The 24783-nt window shown below is 38.8% G+C and overlaps 4 protein-coding genes across 11 annotated transcripts in view; 2 read left to right on the top strand and 2 right to left on the bottom strand.

Moving 5' to 3' along the window:
• Positions 1-245: 245 nt before the first annotated feature.
• Positions 246-4956, bottom strand: LOC135164418 (solute carrier family 41 member 1-like). 5 transcript variants are annotated; one of them, XM_064124733.1, is made up of 8 exons: positions 4532-4928; positions 4271-4452; positions 2938-3361; positions 2382-2853; positions 2171-2318; positions 1900-2102; positions 1658-1806; positions 246-1571 (listed from the first exon to the last, which is right to left on the bottom strand). In XM_064124733.1, the coding sequence occupies exons 3-8, from the start codon at positions 3322-3324 to the stop codon at positions 1386-1388; spliced, it is 1545 nt and encodes a 514-aa protein (XP_063980803.1). In that variant the 5' UTR covers positions 3325-3361; positions 4271-4452; positions 4532-4928; the 3' UTR covers positions 246-1385. The 5 variants fall into 5 exon arrangements, with proteins under 5 accessions (XP_063980803.1, XP_063980807.1, XP_063980805.1 ...); XM_064124737.1 differs by lacking the exon at positions 4271-4452 and having other exon boundaries at positions 4800-4956; XM_064124735.1 differs by lacking the exon at positions 4271-4452 and having other exon boundaries at positions 4532-4930.
• A 172-nt stretch (positions 4957-5128) lies between these two features.
• Positions 5129-13172, top strand: LOC135164419 (uncharacterized). Of its 3 annotated transcripts, none has more exons than XM_064124741.1 (3): positions 5129-5926; positions 6205-12418; positions 12720-13172. In XM_064124741.1, exon 2 carries the CDS (start codon positions 6269-6271, stop codon positions 7730-7732), a length of 1464 nt encoding a protein of 487 aa, XP_063980811.1. In that variant the 5' UTR covers positions 5129-5926; positions 6205-6268; the 3' UTR covers positions 7733-12418; positions 12720-13172. The 3 variants fall into 3 exon arrangements, with proteins under 3 accessions (XP_063980811.1, XP_063980809.1, XP_063980810.1); XM_064124739.1 differs by having other exon boundaries at positions 5131-5926; positions 6247-12418; XM_064124740.1 differs by lacking the exon at positions 5129-5926 and having other exon boundaries at positions 5933-12418.
• LOC135164417 (alkaline phosphatase 4-like) lies at positions 8110-14461 on the bottom strand. The gene is made up of 8 exons (XM_064124732.1): positions 14186-14461; positions 12736-12824; positions 12447-12667; positions 12052-12244; positions 11108-11274; positions 9905-10219; positions 9024-9450; positions 8110-8887 (listed from the first exon to the last, which is right to left on the bottom strand). The coding sequence occupies exons 1-8, from the start codon at positions 14194-14196 to the stop codon at positions 8673-8675; spliced, it is 1638 nt and encodes a 545-aa protein (XP_063980802.1). The 5' UTR covers positions 14197-14461; the 3' UTR covers positions 8110-8672.
• A 2971-nt stretch (positions 14462-17432) lies between these two features.
• Positions 17433-24783, top strand: part of Siz (schizo) — a 41990-nt gene continuing 34639 nt past the window's right edge. The window contains exon 1 of one of the 2 annotated variants that reach the window (XM_064124710.1): positions 17433-18174. In XM_064124710.1, the coding sequence (XP_063980780.1) occupies positions 17930-18174 (245 nt within the window). In that variant the 5' untranslated portion in view covers positions 17433-17929. The remainder of the gene's footprint in view (positions 18175-24783) is intronic. The other variant, XM_064124709.1, reaches the window with a different exon arrangement.

A 24783-nucleotide genomic window follows, 5' to 3' on the forward strand; every position in this document is an offset into this window, starting at 1 on the left:
ACGCGTGGAGGGGCTCTAGGTGTTAAAATAGCCCTTTGCCACTAACTCGATGCCAGCCTATTAAAGAGTTGAAGAGACTATTGTGTATAATAATGGTGACAGGGAAGATGTTACTATCAACGGTGCACATTTATCGTAACGAGATCGTGATTTCGTGCAATGAGGTGTTCCGCGTCAAGATGCCATCATCAGTTTTATTTAAAACGGAAGACATGCTCTTTATGCTGTCGAGTAAACAATCACCATTGAAATTTTCGTTTGCTCTTTATTATCGTCGTGAGTTATGCAAAGATAACAGATATGGCATTTTTGCATTGAACTGTAATTATAAATGTATTAAATTGAATAATTATTTACATACAAAAGGTCACACATTTATTGAAAATATCTCTGCTTCGTTGATTGTGGTGGTAATGTAATTTTTATCATTACAAACCATCCGATACTGGCCTAGTATGGACAAACGTTATGAATTCTAAAATTTTCATATAAGTCATAGATTCTTATCTTTAGTAACAATTTTCGTATAAAGTCCAATGATAAATCTAGGAATCACAGCAATTTGTTACATTAGAGCAATAGTACTAATTCTTCAAGCTCAAAATTGCGTAGTGCTTATGTATAAAATCAAATAGTCGTTGACTTCAAACTGAAATCAATATCATTTATCAACATTTCTGTTTAGCACCGTATGGATATGACAGGATGGGTGGAGCGAAATAGATATTTTCGATTTTTTAAAATGTCATTAATCTGAATATGCTCATTTTATCCCACACCCTTCTTAACTGAGAAAATAATTTTTTTACCAAGTAATTTTCTGTCGCAGCAGGGATTACTTTCAAAAGGGTGTTTTTAGAGCCAGTCATATTTACAGAACTAATAGTTAGAGTGCCACAGGTCCATCAAATGATAAGATCATCATATTACATGCTATCTAGAATGCATTCTATTATCAATTGTTATTATTCATAATCATTTCAAATGCTCTTTTGGAAAAAATAATTTCTTTCTCATTGTAACGTCTACTCATAAATTACTGCACTCATAATTATCAATACTTCACGCATTCAAATACTGCCAAGATCATTCTAAGTACATGAACGCTTCATGCCAAAATGGCATAGAAAAGTCTTAGTTTACATGTTAATTACAAATTTTAACTACAAATTGGCTAATGCGAAGAATGGGGAAAGATACCAGCGTCTCTATGTAAATTGTGAACTTCAGAGGTTTTTTCGAAAATCTGTACACAAGTATCAGGTACAAGTGATATTTGACCCTGAATTACTGTATAATTTATATCGATTACCGGAACAAATGAAAAATCATTCGAAGAAAAGCAGCAAGAGGAATAGCTGGTACCCGTGACAATCAAACTTATTTCAGTCGCCAACGTCGGAATCACCATCACCAATGGCGTCGAGAATGTGGAAGGCTATTCCGAGAAGAGCAGTGCCCAAGAGATCACCGGCAGCAGTTAGGTAAGGAATTGCTGAACTATCGGGATCCATACCGCGTCTCCACATCCAAACAACCATCAATTGGCCAATATATAAAAGAAGAACAACCTGAAAAATTAAAATGATACATAAATAAATTGATCAACTGTTTTTAATGATCGGCCTTCAAAAACTATAATCACGGGAGTACGTACCTGCAGCATTGCAGCAAAAAGATAAACAATTATGAAAGTTGCAGTAAAGGAGGTGTGACCAGCTTGAAGATAACTAATGGTGTAACTAAATATTAAGTGCCCTGGAATGACCATCATTAAAAGCACTCTGGCAGTCCTTGCGTGTCCACCTGTTAAAAAATAGAAAAGATAGGGAAACAAATATGTAATAAGCTAATCATTTTTTTATGTCATTTTGAAAATCGGTCCAAGACGAAAAATACCTGGAGCTAGAAAAACAGAAACTGGACTAGCACAGACACTAGGTAATTTGTAAGTCCCACTGCGTTGCTCTTTATGAAGAGCAGTAGATATCCTACTGGCTTGTACAGCCACCAAATTCCCACCAACTCCATTAATAACAAGTTGGAAAACTGCAATGCCCTTATAACTCGAAATTGTGTAATCGAGAATGAGTCCACCAATGCTAGAAAGACGAGTCATCATTAGAGTCGTTAATTAATATTTATCGAGACCTAAAACACCGATACAAACCTGCTTATCAGCATGGCAGATATGACTGGAGTCCATCCATAATCAAGTACTTCCCTCGTGTAAGGATTTCTCGCCGCGATGTATCCCCAGACCGGAGTTGCCAGGAGACAACAGACGATTAATGTGGGGGCAATCCACGACTGTTGACCTGTAAAATCAAAACGATGGGACGTGCAACGAATGCTATAAATCAAAGAAATGAGTGATTTACCAATAGCATTGAACAGAAGCGATGCAATCCAAGAAAGTAATGCCAATGTCGTTAAATCCCCCAGTGAAGCGGCAATTGGTGTTGCAACATTATCAGGATTGATGTTCATACTCCTGGAGAGGAGTATAACAGCAGCCATAACAAGACCAAGCAGGAAACTGGCAACTGACGCTGTGACAAGTGCACTTGCACAAAGTAACAAACCATGATGAATATCAAATTGTGCCTCTGGTATCCAACCGAGTATGACTGCTGCCAAGGACGCCAACAGTCCAACCACCATAGCTTGACACTGTATCAGGGCTAGATTACCAATTATTAACGTCCACTGTTCGTTACTCGTGTCCATGTGACCTAAATTTGCGTGGGTTGACAGACGCGATGCCAGAGTCATTTCTAAATTCCCCTTCAATCCTAACAGTGCTGGCACCAATATATACACCTCTGTAATTTTGAGGTAAACTGGCCAGTGCTGAATAAACAAAAAATCAAAGATGACTTCAATTCAATCCGAAGCATTTCATGACTCCTGTTGATGAGAGATAATTAGAAGTACCTGCACTACGTCCAGTAGGAGACTAGCAGCAACCATTCCAAAACCAGCCAAGAGAAAAGGTATGAACATCTGCACTGAAATTGTCCAGACATTCTCCTCGTCAGTTATCTCCGAGTGCTTGACACTCTTCCCACCCTTTTTACCCCCCTCGGGATAGTGTCGTGGAGCACTTGAGAGTAATCTGCTTGTGTCACCGTCATTCCCTTCATTATCACTATCCACAGTCAGCTCGGTGGATACGTCAGCAAGGGCCTTACTGAGGGATTCTCCACTACCAAAACCCACCATCTTAGATATAGTACTGATACTCTTTGATCCTGGCTTTTTTCTTTTGTGCACCTCGCGATTCTCCGGTGTATCAAGCGTGACAATCCCAGCATGGCTCATTCTTGTTCAGAAGATGGATTTGAATGGCTATGCAGCACTGCATACAAGAATTATTTAACAATTAAATATCTCATTTACTTTTTCGTTATTTTGAAAGCAAGCAGAGGAGTATGGAGATCAAAACCTGAGCAGCGTACGCTTAATTACAGTAAGCATTTCCATCGATCCTACTCTATAAGGACAGTCACATATAGTCTGTATATACCCAGTCTTAATATATGATATTCAGAGGATCTTTGCAAGCATTCCATGAATAGAAACTGAATGAATAGAATATGTTGCTAGTTAATTTCTATGAGCATTTTATATAACTTTTTTTCTACGTAGAAATTGATCCGATTGTCATGGACGAGAAGTGTATGACAGCCATGTACTGTGGACTGGCATATGTACACTGAGAGAAAAATAATATTTTCTGTAATAAATCTTCACTGAAAAAATAGATTTAGCTCTTCTCCAAAATTATTATTCTTTGTGGCAAAGGAGTGTTGTATCAATAGTATTCCATTTTGCCTTTTCAGTTATTAGAGATAAGCGATAAATTTTTAAGTGAAATAATGATAATAAAATATATATTACCAAATATTGAATTGAGGACGAAAGCCGAGCATTTATTCATGTTTGAGACTTTTAAGTTAAAAACAAGCAATATCTCATTCTCGTAATTTTTAATTTATCCGATAATTTATGCTTTTCTCTGAACGGACGATTGTTTCCTATGTGAGGAGTTAAACAACTAGACTGGGAAGTCCCTGGCGACAAATTAACTACTGAGATAAAGCAAAAATAAATGAACTGACCTGACCCGGCTCCCTATATAGAAGCCCAGTCAGTGCACAAATAATTTTTTTTTTCAACGCACATTTTGGGAATACAACAAAACACTAGCTCTGTCTAGACAGTGTGGCATGCTAGATTGAAGCTATAAAAACCTGGTACAACTCACCATTTGGCTATTAGGATTCCGCATTATCATTTTCAAGTGGCAACAGCAGAAGAGGAAAATAAAAATTGTTAGACTCAACACGAATGTTAAACTATGTTAGAATTTCTAAGAGAATCGAACAGGAACTACGAATCCTTCATCAAACGGAGGCATCAACTGATAAAAGAATGATAGTATTGTCGCTATTTGTGGAATAAGAACAACTGTTTAAATAATGGAATTAAATGTCCAATGTTAACCTCAAAAGTCACTATCACTCACCCCTGCTCCATCAATATGTTGTGTTTCGTGTTCAATCATTCACGTGATTCGTTGCAATTCGAGTAAATTCGTGATGAATAAATGCCTCGCGATAAGCGAATCATCGGGATAATACAGTGTATGACTTATTTTAATCAAGAAATTTCCCGGTATGAAAATGTTCGGTACATCATTTGAAATTTGTTGATGGGACGTTCTCAGTTTTGTACTATTCAATTAACGATCTCATTCCTCCCATAAAAATTGTACATATTCACTTCGTAATTACCAAAATTATTATCACCGGAACTGCGTTACTTTGTGAAATGTTGGAATAAAAATTTCAAAGAAAAAAATAATGCGGCAACAGCGCCCAGAGCTTGACTGTCACGTCGGTATTTAACTCGAAGGGGCGCGCATGCGCGAGAACAGCGCTCGGGGCATTTAAACGCACGTACATTGTTATCAAAGTTTATAATGGGAGAAACAAAACCGTCACTGATAGCTCCATTTGTAATAACAATCGTTTCAAGAATAAAAACAGTCGATAATTCTGGGGCTCTTTCTGTCTTTTTTTTTATTGCTAAGAAAGAGCGAACACAGGTGAATAATGTACTGGAAATTATCGTCTTCAGTTTGAAATATTACTATTCCTTGGGGCGGTTCTGTTGCATATGTATTACGATCGTTCTGTGAATATTTACAATTCACGACTTTGACTTAATCACATGGATTATGATGCAATTGTGGATTATAAATTATTGAATACAATATATTTTGAATTACATCATTGCATCATTTTTCATCATACTAATCACGTTACTGCGTTCATCTGAAGAATTTTTCAAATTCCTTCCACTCATGTGTCTAATGTGAATTAATCAATCGTCATGAATAATGCTGAATTAATACGTCGTATCAAATGATAAGAAAAACAAGAGAATAATGAATTTCCGATTACAATGTTGTTACAATGTAGACTGGAGTTTTATGGAGCAAAGGAAAAATATTTGATGTTCTTTGCAATCATTTCGTCAAGCAATATATAATTCGCATGGCAGAAAAAATCTAAACCTAAAATAACGCAGTGACAACATTTCTAAATTTTATGGTAGATATTTCGTGGCGTTGCTATCAATCATGGTCATGGATGAATACTATTGCATAATCGTTCAAGTACTCGCGGGGGTAACATGAGATTGAAACTGCCCGGGTGAAGCTGTGGGATTGGCAGCAAGGGTCCAAGTACTCCTGAAATAAATTCTCACTACGAATGGTGTTCATTCTGACTCTGCGCATGAGCGACGGCGTTTTTTTCAGACGTACTATTTTGAAAGTTTTTTTTGAAATTTACATTGTGCGCGGGGCCTCAAAGGGAATTAAACGCATATAGTTGAGTGATTTCGAGTGTTAAAGGTTAGTTAAAACCCTGAAAAAAATCAATGAAAAATTACTGTTAAAGTTCAATAGGAGAAAAGCAAAATTGCGTTTTACGGATTTTTATTCTAGATTTGGAAAAAATATACGGAAACGATAAATGTCCGTGTCGTAATCTTATTTTTACAGACGTAGAATAAAATTCGCCAGTTTTTTATGGTTCAATAAGGAAATAAATAAATTCCACGATAATGTCATTAAAATTGTTGATTTTCCTTTCCTTTTATTGATTTTTTTCTTCGTGAACGTGAGTGAAGGAGATTGTCCTCGAAATTAAATGAAATTGCGTGATTGAAAAGGATTCTAGAAATATCCAGGAGGATGGGACGTAAGAGAAAGCCAGTGACTAAAGCAAATGGTGCAGTGAATCTTTCCAATAATTCAGAAACATCGATAAATGGAAGTTATTCGAACGAGATCGATCAGTCAACTTCCCAAACATCAATACTCGATATTTCTTCACGTTTGACTCTACCATTGAAACCCTTCGGTGTTGACTTGTCAGCCGACAGTGACGATGAGGAAATATTGGAATTCCAAATAAGACCTCGTTTTTTTTACGTGTCAAGTTTGTGCTTAGTCTGCATGAATCAATATACAATACATTGCAACGATTGTGGAATGGTGTCCTATTGTTCCGAGAAGCACAGGGAAGAGAATAGACGACAGCACGCGGCATTATGCAAAGTTCTATTGGAAATTTGTGGAGGAATGGAAGGATTCTCCCTAGCGAAAACACTGCCGCCTGATTTGTACAGATCCTTCCGAATAAAAACAATTAACTTAGTCGAGAATAAAATGAAGAGACGTCTGGACTTGTGGGAGAGGGAGATTATGTTGTACCCAAAAATATGTGGATCCTGTGGAAAAGTGGATAATTTGATCTGCTGTCCCGTTTGTGGAATGGATTTTTACTGTGAACGTCATGAGCAGAATCACGGGAAACGGTGCAAAGAGTTTCGAATATTTCGGAGAGTCCTCTGGATGCAGCATAAATACGGATTCATCGAGCCCGAGGCTCCCCTTGTTCATTACAAAGATCCCCGCGTGCTACCGGAAAATTTCGACTTTCTCATTTACGACATGTATAAAAATAGTCCAAGCTATAGGAGAATTGACAGCTACACTTACGCCTGTCTGTCCCATGTCGCTACCGCACCACTGACAGCATTGTTTGCCATGCAAAGAGCTATTCCTGATTGGACGACACGAACTCAATTTCGGGTTCACATAATTGGAGCTGAATTTCAATTTGAATGCTCTTTACTACGCGTGTGGGAGAAATTTTTCATTCATTTTCTACCACGTTTGAAGACGTTGGCTATAGAATTCACTGGGCCCGAGTTGTATCTGCCACCGGCACCACCAGCACTCCTGGGAAAAATAAAAATGTGCAGATCTTGTAAATCCGCTGGCAAGAGGATTCAAATATCATTTAATCCCCAGAGACTGTATCACGACGTGGAGCATGGAACGCAAGTGGATCTGATATGTCTCTTCAATCCTGGACTTTATCGAGAAACTGGTTTCGATAATACGGATACGTGGCCTGATACGATAATGAAATTTTGTGCTGCAAAGGTCCCAGTTGTCGTCACGTCGTACACTGAATTTGAGATACCGAGGGATGTTGAACGAATAAAGTCTGTTAGAGATATCCAGGTGCTGCTGGAGCCCCAACGTAATCCTTTCGGGTCAGTCAAACCCGACAGGAATTTCGTTAGTGATGATGTCGTCCCACTGATGTACAAGAATTACTGTATCAGTATTGTGAAAGGATTGTGATTCAGAGTCGCCTATTATTTTATTTCTGCTCGTTTAATGGCACACAAAAGTGTTCCATTCCATCCTCAGGAATTGTGGTGGCGATGGCTGCATTTGTTACAGAAAATCACATGTGCTACCGGAAAATCTCGCCTTTCTCATCCACGACATGCGTAAAAATAGCCCGACTTATAGGAGAATGGATTTGGATATCTATACTTACACCTGCTTGTCGCATGTCACCACTGCACCGTTGACTGCATTGTTTATTATTCAAAAAGCTATTCACGATAGTTATTGCCGAGTTGCTATGAATGTTCCTTATTGCCATTGTAAAAGACGTTTTTCTAATATATTTCTGTATATTGGAAGGAGATGGTGATTCTCAACAGATATGATTATTCGGTTTTGACTCTTTTAATTGAGCAAAGTTATGACAAATTCAATTCTTATGCACAAACATTTTGCGACTGTATGAGTATAAATACATTGTTTAGGATAAAAACAAATTTATATAAAATATTTGATATGTATTCTGATAGAAAATGGTCCCGCATTTTCATAGACTCATGTATATTCATGATATCGACACACGCTCATTAAATAAAATCCACGGTCTGGACATTCACTCGTTCTGCGTCAACATTTTTCCCTTCATCATAATGAATGAGCACTTATAATAATACTAGGAAAATGTTTAACATGGTTATCTCCAATTCATTCATCAAACACACTCAATATAAATCTCATTGCATGAGGAATACTCTTGATATAAAATAGCACTGGATTCTGGAAGCTTGCAATTTCGTGCTTTCGTGGGGTGTCGATTACATTTACGATCTAATTAAGTTCACTATAAAAGTAGAAACTAGAGGAAGAACGTGATAGATTTACGGTAACAGGGTTGGAAATAATTTCAAATTGACTAAAACTTCCCAATGATTTTAGCACTCTCTGATTCTCAAGTCAGACGGAGCACAGCGAGCAATGCGGCGATGATGACGGTGGAAACGGGAGTGGAGAACATGCTCGGCGAGGAGTTTGCAACTTCGTAGTAAAATCGATTGTAAGCACGATCACAGTGGGATGGCCAGTCTTTCAGGCAACTGGCGTAGGCTACAGCATGGGCGATGTAGTTTTGTTCGAAAGTACCTCTGAAGAGGTGCGAATAGGGTCCTGAGGATAAAAATCATAGTCTTTAACTCATTATTTCGCTAATGGAGCTTTCATTAATCGGTCGAATATGGAATGAAAATGTGAAGGACCAACAGAGTCTAGGATTTAACTAAAAAATTCCAACTGTGGGCCATACCAATAGCATAAACTCCAACGTCTTCACCGCCATGTGTGTCATCCTTCAGGTACATTGGAGAGAAGAATCTGTAGAAAGGCTTTACCCTGTTGGGATCATCCTCAACTCTTCTGAAGGTATCAGTGGAATTGGTACTATTCAACTTATGATACATGAAGCCGGGACCATTGGCATAAGTCAGGGTTTCATAAGGTCTAATTTTTGGATCGAGTTTGTTATTTGCCAGTCCGAAAATATCGTTGCCTCGTTCTGGATAGCCGTTCATGGTGAAACTGTGAGAGTGGTCAGCGGTGACGATGATCAACGTTTCTTCGATGTTCACTTGACTTAGAGCCATCTTAACCGCTTCCTCCAGCTCCGTCACTTCGCGGAGCGCCAACCTTGCGTAATTTTGATGGTGGGCGATGTCAATTTTTCCACTCTCGACCTGGGGAGATTCATTACATTTTTAGAAAACCGGTAACGAAACTGGTTGTCGTAGATTACGTGTTTTTACAGACTATGGGATAGGATACGCTTCAATTTATAGTTTCACGGTGGAGAATACGTTTGAAAGTGACATGTGGCCTTGCTTGATATCCGGGAAGTATCGCAGATATCCGTAAATTATGAATTCACCGATTTTGCTGTCAACGAATAATTAGTGGGAAGGAAATAAGAGGAATGATATCAATAAAGGCAGAAGGAATGCAAGATTTTTCTCATGTTTTCAGATAAGGGGACGTCCTTCTCCTTATCTGAGATGAAATTTTTTTCAGATTTCCGGATTACTTTACATCCAGAAAATTACGGCTTCAAAAATCTCAATGAAAAAATATTTCATGGCATATTGGAGTAAAATATTCTTAACAAACTAATAGACAAATAACCAAATTATTTACCATGAGGAAGAATCCGTTCTTGTTTTTCCGGAGCATTCGAATCGCCTGGAGTGTCATGTTCGCTAAAGTCGGAGTATTTTCGGTTCTCACTTCATGGTAGGGCATATGACTTGACGCGAAGATCCCCAGGAGTTTCGATGATTTGGCGATATCCAACGACATAAGATCAGATGCATTTGTTACGAATTTTCCCTGAGGATTGAATTCTTTCCAAATCGCTGTTAGATCTTTTCCATCGTCTCGTACACAAGTCTCGGAGTCGAGGGGATCGTTCACGGGATGGCCCATATTCTGACCACCGCCTCCCATAATTACCTGCGTGAATAGTAATTATTGAAGACAAATCAGTTTTATAAATTTAATCCTAGAATGAGAACATGCGCCAATTTTTTGGATTCAAATCATGATGGACACTGCGCCCGCACCGGTAGGCCCATAAAACGTGAGGATTGTAGGTCTCAGTGTATTCTTCCATTGTAAAAACTGCCTCCATGCCCCAATTTACTGATTATTTTTCAACAACAAGATCCAGAAGCTCTGCTAATCCAGTCTTTTCAATTGCGAGATTGAGCTCAATGAAAAGGCCGGATATGTGGTACGATAAAAGAGTCCTCCTCTAATTGGCAGTTGGCCTTGACCTTTCTTCTCCCAGGTCATTAACATATATTCTCAAATTCACACTACGTCTGTCACGTAATCACTCACGTTAATTGTCTTCCGAACGGTAGGATCTTGACATCGTTCGTGATATATTTACTGATTGCCTCTTCAATAACGAGAACTTTTTTCCGAATGCATCGCGACCGACTCATTATTGCCTTATTTTTTATTGGAAATTCACGGTCCAATTTATTAAATTGAAATTTCAAACAATTTCAAAACTAAAACATCTATGGAAACTTTTTTTTTTATATGACAGTAAATGCGGTTGTTAAATTATTCTGCGAAAAATCCGAAGAATAAAAGTAAATATATTCTCGAATTTTTCATTTGAAACTCCGGTTAATTTGATACTAAATATTCATGTTCTTATAGACTGTTCAAGTTAGGGAAATGGCGATTTATTGTTTCTGAGAAATGTGGAATTCCATTAAATTTCTAATTAAGCCTGAAACTCCATTGTTTTTCCCTGTTAGTTAACAGTCATCGTCACCTAGAATTTTCATTTCTTCTGACTCTACATTTTGATAAATTCCAACTCACCTTGAATTTATTTCCTGGAGCATCTTCAACCAATTGGCGTGCAATATCCTTCGCGCAATTCTTGTATTCCCGCGGAATATTGCTATTACACTCCCAGTCTCGATTATTTACATGAGCGTAAAGTGCTGCCGGGGTGGCATGAGTTATCCTCGTCGTTGTCACAAAACCTGAAACCCATTGTCTCCATTATCATCTCAAAAAAGAAATGGTGAGAAACGAAAGGAATTCCGATATTGGAGTGAAAAATTCAGTCGTGATAAATATCGGCGTTTGGATCGTGACCCCGACCAGGGCGAAGGTCGCCCTGTGGCCTTTAAAATTCATTGAACATATTCCTATTATAGATAATACTAACAAGGTCCACTCAACCACACATTGTCTATTGAATACCCAGTTCGGTGGCTATGAATAACTCCTGTTTTGTTATCGTATGCGGTTATCATTTTGTCTAGATAGCGTCTGAGCATTTAGAATCGCGGATAATATCTTCAAAGGACAACAGCAACGCTATCAATCTGAGTGCGTAAATATGAATACCCGAACAAATTATCATGAGCATATCATAATTTCCTTAACAATGCATAGATCAATAAAGTGGAGTATTGGTTCCAAGAAAATGCCAACTCCATAAGAAGTACCCGACGAAGCATTTTCAAGGATTCAATCAAAATCAATTAGTTAATTGGGACTATTATTAATTTGCGCGACATCAGCATCGATGTTAAAATCTCCGAGATTGGGAAAAACGTGTCACTCATCTCCGAGATTCCTGGAGATGAGTGACACGTACCCGACAAGCACTGACGTACCCCTGAAATTAAAAACGATTTCCCTCTGCTCTCGATAAATTTTCCAATGCCGCATGATTTTTTGCACGAGCCAATATCACCAGTAAATTTAATCACCATGAAAATGTCAATGAAAATCTTAATTTCATATTTAACCTGTATCCATGCCAGTTGCTTGGGCCCAATCGGCCAAGGTCGGTAGTTTTCTCGCTTCGTTGACAGTCGTGTCACAGGAATTGTAGGAGGCCTTCGCATCTAAACCAATGACCTTGTACCGGCTCTTGACGCCGGAAAATATTGCAGTCGCTGTACCAGCCGAATCCGGCACCTGCTTGTCCACGTTGTAAGTCTAACGATAAACGACGACGATTAAAAAAAAAGATTATGTAAATCTGGTACGTGTGTATCTCTAACTAAATTTCAAAATTAATTGTTTATGTGTTACAGAATTAGGTAAAAAAATTAGTTACACGAACGGAACAGCCGGGTAATTAACGAGGAGATCCAGAGGAATGTAAATCATGTGAGTATTTCATATTTCAGTGATTTACCTTCGAGAATCCAGTGTTTGGAAATTCTTCGAATACTAATTTATATTCTTCACCGGCGAAACCTTTTCGCTGACCAGTCAATATTCTCCCTGATGTTATTGATGCCATTCCCATGCCATCGCCGATGAATATTATTATGTTTTTCGCACGTTTTTCAATATTCCTCAAGCCCAACACCCTCTGCAAATTCTTCTGGCCAGATTTCATCCAGAATGATGTGTCTGATTATCAGAATTAATATGATTAATCTTTTTCAATTATACATGCTTAAAGTTTATGAGAAAATTACCCTCGTAGTCGGTGGATCCTCGGCTGAGTGAGAACGAATGGTGGAAACTAACAGCCAGGCAGAAGAACACGAGACAACAGTCCATAGTTCTGGAAGAATAGTTTACTGCAAATCTTCTCTGGTGATGACATTTCGATTTGACGGATGAGCAGGCAAAAATTAATTGATTGCATGGAAAGTTTGTGATTGTTGAGAGCTCTTACGCAATGAAAATGTGGATTGTTTCGGAATTTTAAGCAACAGTGGAAATTAATGGGGAAAAAATAATAAAACGAAACTTCATTTTCCTCGTAATGTGCGAACAATCTGGCAAATATACTTTTCTCATGTATTATTCTGGACAAAATATTTTTCGAATGATATTTAAGACCAAAGTCTAATACCGAAATGTTAGGGAATAGTAAAACGACGGACAATAAAATGAGGAATTCGTTAAATTTTCGTTCAATGGAATTTCAGTTTTATGGAACAATAAATGAAAGCCGTAAATTTTATTTGAATTTTTGCGAAGAATTTGATAAGCATTTGTCAACATCCGATAAATATACTCAAAACAATGAGACATGCAGCGTAATTTCGCAATGAATATTCGAGTGTTTGTGGAAAATTGCAATTAAGTCATGAATTTTCCCTAAACTTCAACGATTCCCTTGAAAACCCCTTTACTATAATTTTTATAAAAACTAGTCATAAAATTGCAATTTATTTCTAGGAATGTATCCGGTAATTTATCCTTCGCCTCGTATTTTTTGCAGTTTTTGCTTTCTAATAAAAGTCGCACCGTAATTTTTCATACGATTGTTCTCTCCCCGTGCTACCTGGGAAAAAACAATCTATGAATGTCGATCATTCTTCTACTGCAATATGCGAACTGGATGTTGAAGCGCGACGTGTTTCACCAATTTACATAGCTAAACTGCACCGGACGAAACTGATCACAGGGTCCAAACTAAAAGTGTTACGCTGCAATCTTTATATTCACTCAATCCGAACACATTCCCATTTACGACCGGCCATTTACACCGAAATAAAAAATTTCCAAGTCAGTGGACCATTAATAAATCCGTTAGTGAAACCGACCTCCACAGTCATTGATTTATTTATTGAATGACAACTGAAATTGCAACTAAAACTCCAATGACAATTGAAGTTTCCCTCGCGGCGACCTAATCGAATAAATCATAAATAATAAAAATAAATCGTTACACGGCTGGAATTTCGTGCACAAGCGAATGTCAATTACCAAAAACAATATAATTCCCGATAGTGATTGGAAAAAATGGGCAATCGCCGATCTCTTTTCGACGACAAATCATATTTCCGGTGAATATCAATCAAATAAATCACGAGTGATGAAAATAAATCGAGATGATGATTGCATTTCGAGATGATGTAGAGATGGGAATTCGGATAATGAAAAACAATTAAATTGACCTGATGACCGACTTACGAGAAGAACATTATGAAGCACGATGAGTCGTACAAGGGGGGACTTAGCCGGTAGTTGAGTTAATCAGGCGTACGAATTTCCGGTGGTAATGAATCCTTTCAGTGTGTCTCCATTCCTTGACACTTGTCTCAAATGTCTGACAATGATTTATCAATTCCTGGTCCTCCTGGGTCTCCCGACTCTTGCCAAGTGATGAGAGCTTGACGATGTGCTGGCGCACGTCGACTAGTACGACAAAACGTGCAAGTTTGTCACTTTATATAGCACGGCATGCGGGGGCTCGGTTATATCGGACTAGAGCCGAGAGAGTCTGCGAGTGTCGATGGTAACGTGACGTTGGATTGTTTGGATAATCGTGTACACGGGCTGGAAACGCGCAAGGGTACCACGATGTGGATCAGCAAGCACATCGCTTCCCCGACCATTCAGAAACACGCCTCGGGGAGAGGAGGGAACAACCAACACACTCAGAGGAAAGCGCGTTGGATTGAGGAGACCATTTAGAGGGGTACAGAGGGTTCTCTTTGCCTCCAGCCCCTCTAGTCTAATCTCTCGGTGATAATTCTCCCGACGCAATTGCCAGTTCCAACTTTTCCAGCATTTTCCGAAACTCAGGGATTTTTATCCCATTAATTTTTCAATTTTTCCATCAATTTTGTGCTGTTCATCAAATCAATTAGACAAATACACTTCAGAAACATTGTGCAACGGAATTCCACTGTTTTCCGGAATTTTCCTTAATTATCTTTATATAATGAATTCGTTATTTTCTACATAAATTTAATGACGATTTTTTTACAAATGTTATTTGAAGAACTCATTCTCTCGCCGTGGAATTCCAGATTAAAAATATGAGTAAAGAAAAAAAAATGCGAGAGCCTCGGCATCAATTTGCTGCCACCAAGTGATAAGACATCACTTCTTACTGGACATCAGTGCAAGCTCCTGCTCCTGATCGCAATGAAGCTCGGCACCTCTCGTCGCATCGTTTATATACTCTGGTCATGTCGATATGTACACATGTGTCGTGATTAATTGCAATGACTCGTCAGAAATTATATGATTCTTCAATTGACACACGTGATTGCATTGATCCAGAAAACGTGCTGGATAATTTCTATCTTTTTTTCAACACGAATCAGATGCGTGAGATTTGCTGGCACTGGCGTGTACTTGATTGTGTGAATATATTTGTGACGGTGTTAATTCGGAAAATTTCATCTCCTCTCGTTCGGAGAATCAAACTTGCGGGAATGATGCAAGGGTGACATGACTTGAGTAAACGTGATGAATGATTTCTACTTGCTCATCACAATCAATTCCCGGATATTTTTGTTAATTGTCATTCTATCCTAGATATTAGGCAAAGGTATTCCTTGAAAAATTCACTCATTTTCCTTCCTCCTGTACGAAAATAAATTTATCTATTAGCTAATGAGGAAAAAATTTGTATTACTAATTAGCGAAGAGATAAGCACACGAAAAACATGATATGATTATCTCGAATTCGAGCCCTCCAGCATTGGCACATCGCTGGGTCATCATTGGTGCATGAGAGACACATCCCGAAATATGGAAGGAGTTGAGCAGTTGTTCAAAGGTCATCCTATTACGATTACTTTGGAGTGAATGTTCAGCGGGTGTACACGCTCCGACGAAATCTGTCGGACATTTGCGGCACGTGTTTCTTCGAGCGTTATGACGCTCCATGCGTTAATGCGAACGTGATCATCCCATGGTGATTTAGTTTCGGGAATCGCAGTGAGGAAAGCAAATATTCATGCTGTTAAATATAAATCCTCACGTTATCATATTCATGAACAAACAAGAAGGCCGATGAATGGCAATACCATTTTTATTTGATTAAGGGTCACTGACTTTTGATGATTTTTTTTTTTTTGAAAAAACGTGGAGATGAATTGTAGGAAAAATAGCGGAGATTGGCGCTGCATTTTCTTGGATTTTTATGCATAATTGGGTGGGGGGGGGGGGAGACTTGAAATGGAGTTCCCTTTTTTTCATGAATTAGTGCTCTAGCGGTCGATGGCTCATTAGCGGAGTGATAATTTGAAAAAGATTATCGATATGGAGTTTTATCGGGGATTAATCTAATCTTTGTGGCATTAAGAGCTTTTATTTAATCAGAGGGATAAATTAATGAAAATGGCTCGATAAAGTTAAAGTTTCACAGATAGTAGGCTGTAATTTTGAGGACAGTGACGTTGAACCCGATTTTGGGGGAATAATTAGGGAAATTTTTAATAGTCCTGAGCGTTCTAATCTGCACCGAAATATATTTGAAATATATGTGACTAAATATAAATCAGACATATATTCTTAATGTTTAAATGTTCAAATTCCCAACGTCACGCAGCAGAGTCGTCTTTAGTTATTCAAATAAAATTATCCCCACAGATAAGATGCGATTTTGCATACCAGATTGTATCGAAACAAGCCTGTTTGAGCTCATCAGGCGCTCGCAAATAATTTACCCAGCAAAAGTCTGTGTTTTAAGTCAATTCGATAATGTCTCAAGTATTCGTCGGAGCATATCTTCTCTTCTCGTATTCTAAACAGTTTAATCGCTTCATGTGACTATATCTTCTCTGCAACGGAAGGTGGGAGAGTTCCTTAAATTATAGTGTCACGCGATATTGATTTTTCGATTTTCAAATCATTCTACATAAGTGCTATTCTGCCTGTGCAAAAAAGTGCAACAATTTGTTCAGAATATTCAATAAATTTTAAAATTTTGTAACGACGAGCGTTTACCAAGTTAACAATTACTGAACTGTTTCAGTGTCGCATAAAGATTTAACGGTTTAAACCAGTCTCTCCTTATCTCTGTTATTTTCAATTCGTTATAGCAAGGCCACTTGCAGATTTCGAAGTATAATACCCACCGATCCGCATTTGCGACAAATTGTAGTAAAGAAAATTTGAAAAGCGCGCTCACCAATATTTGAACGGCCCCTCTCTCCGCGGCCGCTACTAACTCGCTTAAAAAAAAACGATTTACCATTTCACCAGGTAAATGGTATTACCGACTCCACTCATGGTAACCACATACGGTAAAAAAACCTCTTCACGCGCAGTCAGCTTATCTCTAGATGTCGCTGTCACCCATCAAAAGAATAAGCAGCGAAATGCGCTGCGAACGACCACCGCGATGTTTTGGATCACGCATGCGCAATACCATTCAATAAACTCTGTTCCGATACGCCTGACATTACACGGACCGGTGAGAGCCCAACAGGGACAGAAGAGCCAGACCCTGAACTGGTTCGACACGATCCTCGAAGCAGCCAAGATGGCGTGTGTTGTACGACTTTGGTAAGCAGCGTGGACTCACATAAAGGGGATAAATTTTTTATTGATCCTCAGTATAAAATAAATCATAAAACACGTGTTAATTGACTGTCCCACGATGCCCAGTTAAGTGTTGTAACCGTGGATTATGCGATCATTTTTATTCAACCGAATGATGAACGAAGAAATTGATTCACAAGTGGTAAAAAAAAATGTACGTTTTTCCCGCGAGAGCATGAGAGAGGGAGGTTGAAGAAATAAAACTAAAATATATATATATACACATATATATATCAGGTATAAAACGGTTTAGTTTTGGGGTCACACCCCGAGAAATTCAGTTGCCGTTGGGATTTGTTGACACAGCCGGTTGAGTGGTGAATGTTGACAGTGAAAGTGTGAAAAAAGACAGTGCAAAGGGGTAAACAAAACGAAATGAGCGCTGTGACGCCAAGCGTTGTCGAACAACCGGTGGAATCGTGTCGTGATAGTACTGAGAGTGATGTTGATGCTATTATTGAGGAGAAAAATCGGTTGATAACGCGTCAGTATGCAGAGATCGAACGTCTTCAGCGAGAGCTCACCGAGATCATCGGGGAGAGAGATGCATTGCTCTGCGAGGTATCAAAATTCAAATTCGAGCTGGAGATATCGGATCTCAAACGCCTCCACGATGACAGGTTAGTCTTATTCCATTTTTTTTTTAAACCATTTACAGTCTCTTTTATCATCGTATTGGAATTGTTTTTGGAGTCAGGGACTCCGTGAAGCAATCCCTGGAGACATTTATTTTTAGGGTATATTTATATTCCATTTCGCAACGACTCTGAAGGATGAGAATTGTGTGGTAATCGTGATGTTTATTCGCGAGAAATTTCAACGCTTTTTCTATTCTAGTCGCGCTTGTTATTATTCAGGAGAATGATCCTAGTGGATTAGTCATGATTTTCCCTTCCCAATTTGGTGGTTTTACGCAGGCGTTGTTTCGACATTTCATTTCACTCCTCGAAGTATCGATAAATCAATTCGACACATGGGCAATTAGCTTCATGGACTGGGGGGAAAAATGATGGAAATGTAGACAAACTTGGTTGTTCTTGCCAAGTGAACTCAGGCAAACAGCCAATAGCCCAATGTTAGAGATGGGTAATCGAATTAGTGTTTGACTGGGTGTGCGTCGTTGGCGCGATTTTTCATTGATGGATCAGTTCTTTTACCTCGTGTTTTTATTGGCTCCATTCACACTGCACTACGTGGAATATTATTCCTGTTCTAGGAGCGCTCGGATGCATTCAACTGCAATGCACATCTTTTGTTCAATATTCTATTGAGAATTGTTCGATCTTTTTTATTGGATTTATATTTTATTTCTACTGTGACAGAGGAAACAATTTCAGTGAAATCCACAATTTTGTTATCCGGAAATGACGTTTAGTTCCACTGCCTCAAGCGGTGGTTTTTTTAAATTAAACTTTGTCATTTATCTTTCGAAGTGAGAACTAGCTAATTCCTGTAACTGATTAAATGTTGTCTCAATAATCGCCGCTCGTTAATGGTGATTACTGATTGAGTGAATGTGGATTTCATTAATTATGAAGAACAACTAGATTTCTCCATTACAGTTTGCACCGATCCCTATTTGAATTTAATCAAACTGTAAACTGGCCATGGAATCACTTATTTATCATGATAGCTCGCGGAAATGGAGCTTCCCCCCTTAAACGTTCGTTAATATCTCCAAATAAAATTGAAAATTGAGTATCAATCGAATTCCTACAAATCTTCGTCATCACACAGACGCGACAATTGGCTCCGAATTTTTTTCCTTTCATCTCCTGAAATTTTCTAAGAATTCTGTACCAAAATTCATCAATAACCACTTGCTTCATAATAGTCGGAATGATTATTATCATATCACGAGTTCCAATTCGATTTCAACGTGCACAAACCATTATTACTATAAATATGAAAAAATCAATGTTCCTCATATTTCCTCGTCCCAATCATGCCATCATTTCCGAGCATTTGAAAGACATTTCTCCTTTCTACAAATATCCCTCTGATAGCGATATAATTTGAGCTGTCAGGAGCAGATAGATCCCCTTATTGGCATCGCCTGGGAATCGGAAATGTCAGGATTCGAGTAGAACGCCAGAGAGCAAGCGTAAATCGCTCGATAGTGTTGAAAGCCATCGGTACGTTAGCTATGATCGTTCATCGGCCTATCCCCCCAGTCATATTACGACCTATTTCCAGTGGCCAATTAACCTCCTGGGATGCACGCGCTCTTGCTTCCGAGTTACCGTGATTAGTTCTCCCTGTTTAGCCTCTTGGGTGCGGTCAGAGTGATTAATTTTCCGATTCGGTGGTGATAGAAAAATTGATTAAATCGTCAATCACAGTTTCGTCTGGCATTATCTCTCGCAGAATATACGAGGGAATCCCAGAAAATTCCCTTGTTGAAGGATTTATTCGTAAACAGACGTGTACAGCTTCGTGAGAGGGTTGAGGATATCACGTATCGTCGGAGACGGGGAGTAGAAATAAGGGTGAGAGCGAATAAAAAATCGAGCGAGACGGTCAAGTGTTCCCATGACGTCTAGTGCGTCTGATTTGAATGAATGCACAATTGTAATATCAGAATCGGCGATTTTTAATTATATATTTTAATTATTCCTTCGGGTTTGGCTGATAAAATGGTGACGGACATGTGATAACATTTGGGGGACACAAATGAGTGACTTTGTGTCCCATAAAATCAGTGTTTTTGAATTAAGGTAAAAGAGAAAATGAATGTGTAATATTTTAGTCTATATTTTAGTGTACGATTGGGTAGGATTAGGTCACCACAAGATGACACCTTAACAAGCCGAATGATAATAAATTAGAGAAAATATAGACGTGACTTTCTAGCGCCTCCAGAAATCTAAACTTAGCCAATGCTCGATAATATATTTCAGGAGTGGGTGCCAGGGGATGTGTACAGACTGTGTACAATGGTAGGTAACATAAAATTGATGTGGTCTTTGTGACCTCTATTTGCTCAAACTGACTAAAACCGACAAGGACGGCTCTATCGATCTTTCACTCAAGTCTATCCTATATTCATGCTACGGCATGTATTGACCGAAGGATGGACTGAGACGTGTCACAAGATATCGTCCTCGTATCAAATGACATTGATTACTAAACAAGTTTGTTTTAATTTCTTTCCTCTACATTTCACATGTCACTGCAGATGCTCTAGCAGTCGTGATTACTCTTCCAAGAAGTTCGGGGAATGTAAATTTCAGGGGTTTCGTGGGGAAAGTCAGACTAATGGGGGAAAAATAGAAAAAATAGGGGAGGACTTTTTAAGTATGCTGCATCGTTAGGTTTTTTCGATTTTTTGTATCTGATCATCGACAAAGAAAATAATTAAATTTGTAGGGTTAGGGGTGGGTAGAATGGAACGCCAGGGCCCCTCTCTTTCGTTTTGTCACAAATTCTGTGTCCGGTCATTGCCCCAGGGGCCTTCCGTCCACCCACGTATAGGTGTTAGAATTTTTTTTTGAATTTACTAACAAGTTATTCGGAAAAGTAATACGGGAAATGACGAATTTCGGGGAAAATTCTGGCTATTGAGGGGAGTCATGAATGTGGTTTATATTGACGACTGAATGGACTGAAACGTGCCGCAAGATATTGCCCTCGGATTAAAGGGCATTGCGTAGTAAGAAGTCGGTTATGATCTTTTTCCTCTATATTTCACATGTCATTGCAGACGCCTTTAGTCTACAATGGGGTTTACAGGGGAAACAACTTCGAAAAATGGGATTCGTGTAAAATTCAAAATAGTAAAAAACAGGGCTTTCATTCGGAAGCAAAAAGCAAAAAATTCCGGGAAAAATACCTGTAACTTGGATGTCCCTGGAGAGCCTTTAGCTATAAAAGCGAAATTACCTCGCTCTCAATCAGGGAAATGTCGGCGAGAACAATGAAACTCCCATTCCATTTCGCCCTCTGGAGAAATACAGATGAAACACCTCAATATCACAAGATAGCGCAATGCAATGTAATGTTCATCGAGCCAGGATATACCGGTCTTGAGTGGTTATTAATGGGGTACGGCTGATGCACGTTATCAAATCAAGATGAAAATGATATGAAACCTTAAAGTAGTTGAGACCCCACCAACACCAGCCCCTCGGGCTTTACCACTGTTTTACATAACTCGAATGGTCACTATCCATTTTGTCAGCTTCGATCGTTTTCGATGTTGAGTGTAATAGTGTAGAGACTTTTGTTACATCATTTCGGTAAAAATGATACCCTAGGGGTGCACCTGGATCTCTCATTTGCATGAGCATCAGCATAAGTTGTATTATTCAAATACTATTATCCGAAGAATGGTAAATTGAAACGAGACTAGGGGTTTTTCAAGTATTTCGTTGGTGGGAATTCTGGGGGTTCGATAACACTGGAAAATACACATTTTGCTGAAAGGTCAAGTGATCACTAGAGTTGAAAAATCCCAGAGACTTCTGGGAATCCGAAACACATTGTCAAGCACTGCATTTCACACATACTTTCAACATCTGGCGTTGGCATGTGAACAAAGTGCCTCGGTCTCATCTTCACTAGACCCCTCGACGGAATTGTGGATGTCCCAATTAGAAAAACAAAACTCACTTCGTCTTTGAATTAGTGGGTTTCTTATTTTTATGGTTATTATTTCAGCCATCGGGTATGAAATTATAATTATCTCTCGTTCTTTGACGTGTGGTTGTTCCATTTTCCATACACGAGGGTCAATCTTCGTTATTTGGAGTATTTTTGGGGGGTTCAACGCTTTGATGGTCATCTAGGAAGTTCACAGATAAGGAATCAACGGACATCTGTGGGAAAAGTTTTCTATTTTTAATTGAAAAAACTCCGATGTTGAATATTTGTATTTTTTCCTCGAATATCGCATTCTCGTATCGAAAAATTGATTTTAGTTAATTAACCCACTACAATGTTTAGTTATTGGATAAAGTCCCTGGAAAATTCCTGTTGTATTCTGAACCACTGGCATTAGAGTGGCAGTCGGGAATTTCATATCCCCCAGTGAAAAATTAACCGCAGTTATCCGCCTCTGTAAATTCCATTAAAACTTTTAAACCTCATTGGTTTTGGAAAGGTATCATATTAGCTCGTGTAAATGTGGTAAGCAATAGGTGTCCTTTCGAACCACCATATTCATAAGTATCTTATCTCCCACGAGTACACCATATTTCAGAATATAATCATATCACTCTTCAAACATCAAAGCCTGTACACTCACTCTCTTTTCCTCTCGATGGTCTGATGCTTCACAAAGAGCCTCGGTACCGCCATCAATTGCCGCAGGCCCTGGTAGTGTAGGTGCTCTTGATGAGTCCCAGAATTCAAATAGCTCGGGCTCTATTTTTGAGCCCTAACAGAAGCACTAGAGTAAAAGCCGTATGTTAAAAAGAGGGTGATGATGAACCTCGAATGTTCAAACACTCGAGTAAATTTCGTCGCACGCACTCAAATGCGGGGGCCACACGTGGTGTCCCTAACGGCGAGACTACGTGAGCTTTTGTTCAACACGTGTCACTTTATCCCGCTAGAGAAAACTAATATCGAAATTTATGGTTGTGGATTTTCATTTTGTGTTTTGTTTCCCGGTTTTTCTACCGGAACACCCAGCGCGATAACATGTGCGGATTTCTCAAATTTCTGGATTTTCTCCGAAATTCCATGTGGTGACAGTAAATTATGTAACGAGAAGGGCTCGCTCGACTTGTCGTGAAGGATAATAAACTTTTCAGATGAAATTTCTGAAATTTTCATTGAATATGACAATTAAATGACATGAGAAACGCTTTTCAACAATTTTAGCTCTCGTTTCGTTGGTTTTTCTCCGGAAAATCTCGAGTTTTTCTTTTTCATTGGCGCTGTGTGATGACAATACACTGAGTAACATGGAGAGCCACTCAATTTCTCACGAATGACAGTGAAAATGATGGAAGTTTGAATAGTACCATGGAAGAGCGCTTCTCAACCCTTCCATTTTCACTTTTCCTCTCTCCAGACACCAGAAGCTAGATCAGTGAAATTCTACTCATGACGTGGGACGAATGACTGTTGAAGAAAAACATAAAAGAGGCAAAAGTGGAAACAAAAAGTATGTACTGTATGTACAACCTTCATGAGTCTTCCTCCGCTACTTTGTCATCCGCTGCAAATTACTCGTATGGCCGCGAGAAGAACAATGCGACTGAGGGGTTGTCTGCTGTTGCCATCTGATATTAAAAAATGCGACATTCTGGGACATTTACTTTTTATCCTCAAGTCTTGCATGTACGATGTATAAACAACAAAATACAATCAGAATGAGAATATTATCCTCAAAGTGCGGGGATTGTTGTTCACCCTTGTTCATTATCCAGACTTTTTGTGTGGGAATTTATTAATTCAGTTGGAGTGGGGGGAATATATACGATGGGGCTCAGGCCTCCTGTGCCTCACAGGATATTAATTAATATGCCCGGACATGTGCGTCATTTTTCTGGATATCGCACTGAGAAATCTGGAGGTAATCCCTTAATAGCATGAAGGCGCAGAGTGGAGGAAAATGCCGATGGAGTACAGTAATTAAGGAAGGATGAGCTGGAGAAAAATTGATACAGAGTTCAACTGCTAGGGGGGAAAGCCTCCATTACACTATTAGAAAATCACTAGTTAAATTTTCAGTTAAAATATTCTTACAGTGACTCAATCAAAAGATTCAGTCACGTGATTTTTCAAATTTTCAATTTATAAAGTTCGCTAACTATTAACTCTCGTGCAGAATTCACATACAGTTGTCATTGGAATATAATTCTCGTTCAACTTATGGTGAATGCAGGGGGTTTAGACTTTCAATTTGATACATTTGAATAATAAGAGGCCGTGAAAAATGTTAGATAGTGAAGTAAATGTTAACATCAAAGACTCATTCGGTTGCAATTACTTGGTGTGTATAAGCAGTCGAAAGGAGTCTCTTTTGAGGGACGTTGTACGTGCGAGAGAACCTGGGATGGGGGTTTCTATTTCAAGAGGCTTGCGCACGTATAACTACGACGACGTGGGAGAGAGCGTTGTACTTAGCTCTGGGGTCTCTTTAAGAGTCACAACCCGACGGGAGTCAGAAGTCCGTGAAGAGGAGATCGGTCGTGCAAGTTCCCCTTTTTTTTTTATCCTCTTTCATGTGGGTAGAGAAGGCCAACGGAATATATTCCAATTTTATTTTTGTACACCAA

Source organism: Diachasmimorpha longicaudata, chromosome 7 (assembly GCF_034640455.1).
Source record: "Diachasmimorpha longicaudata isolate KC_UGA_2023 chromosome 7, iyDiaLong2, whole genome shotgun sequence".
In the NCBI taxonomy this organism is placed as follows: Eukaryota; Metazoa; Arthropoda; class Insecta; order Hymenoptera; family Braconidae; genus Diachasmimorpha; species Diachasmimorpha longicaudata.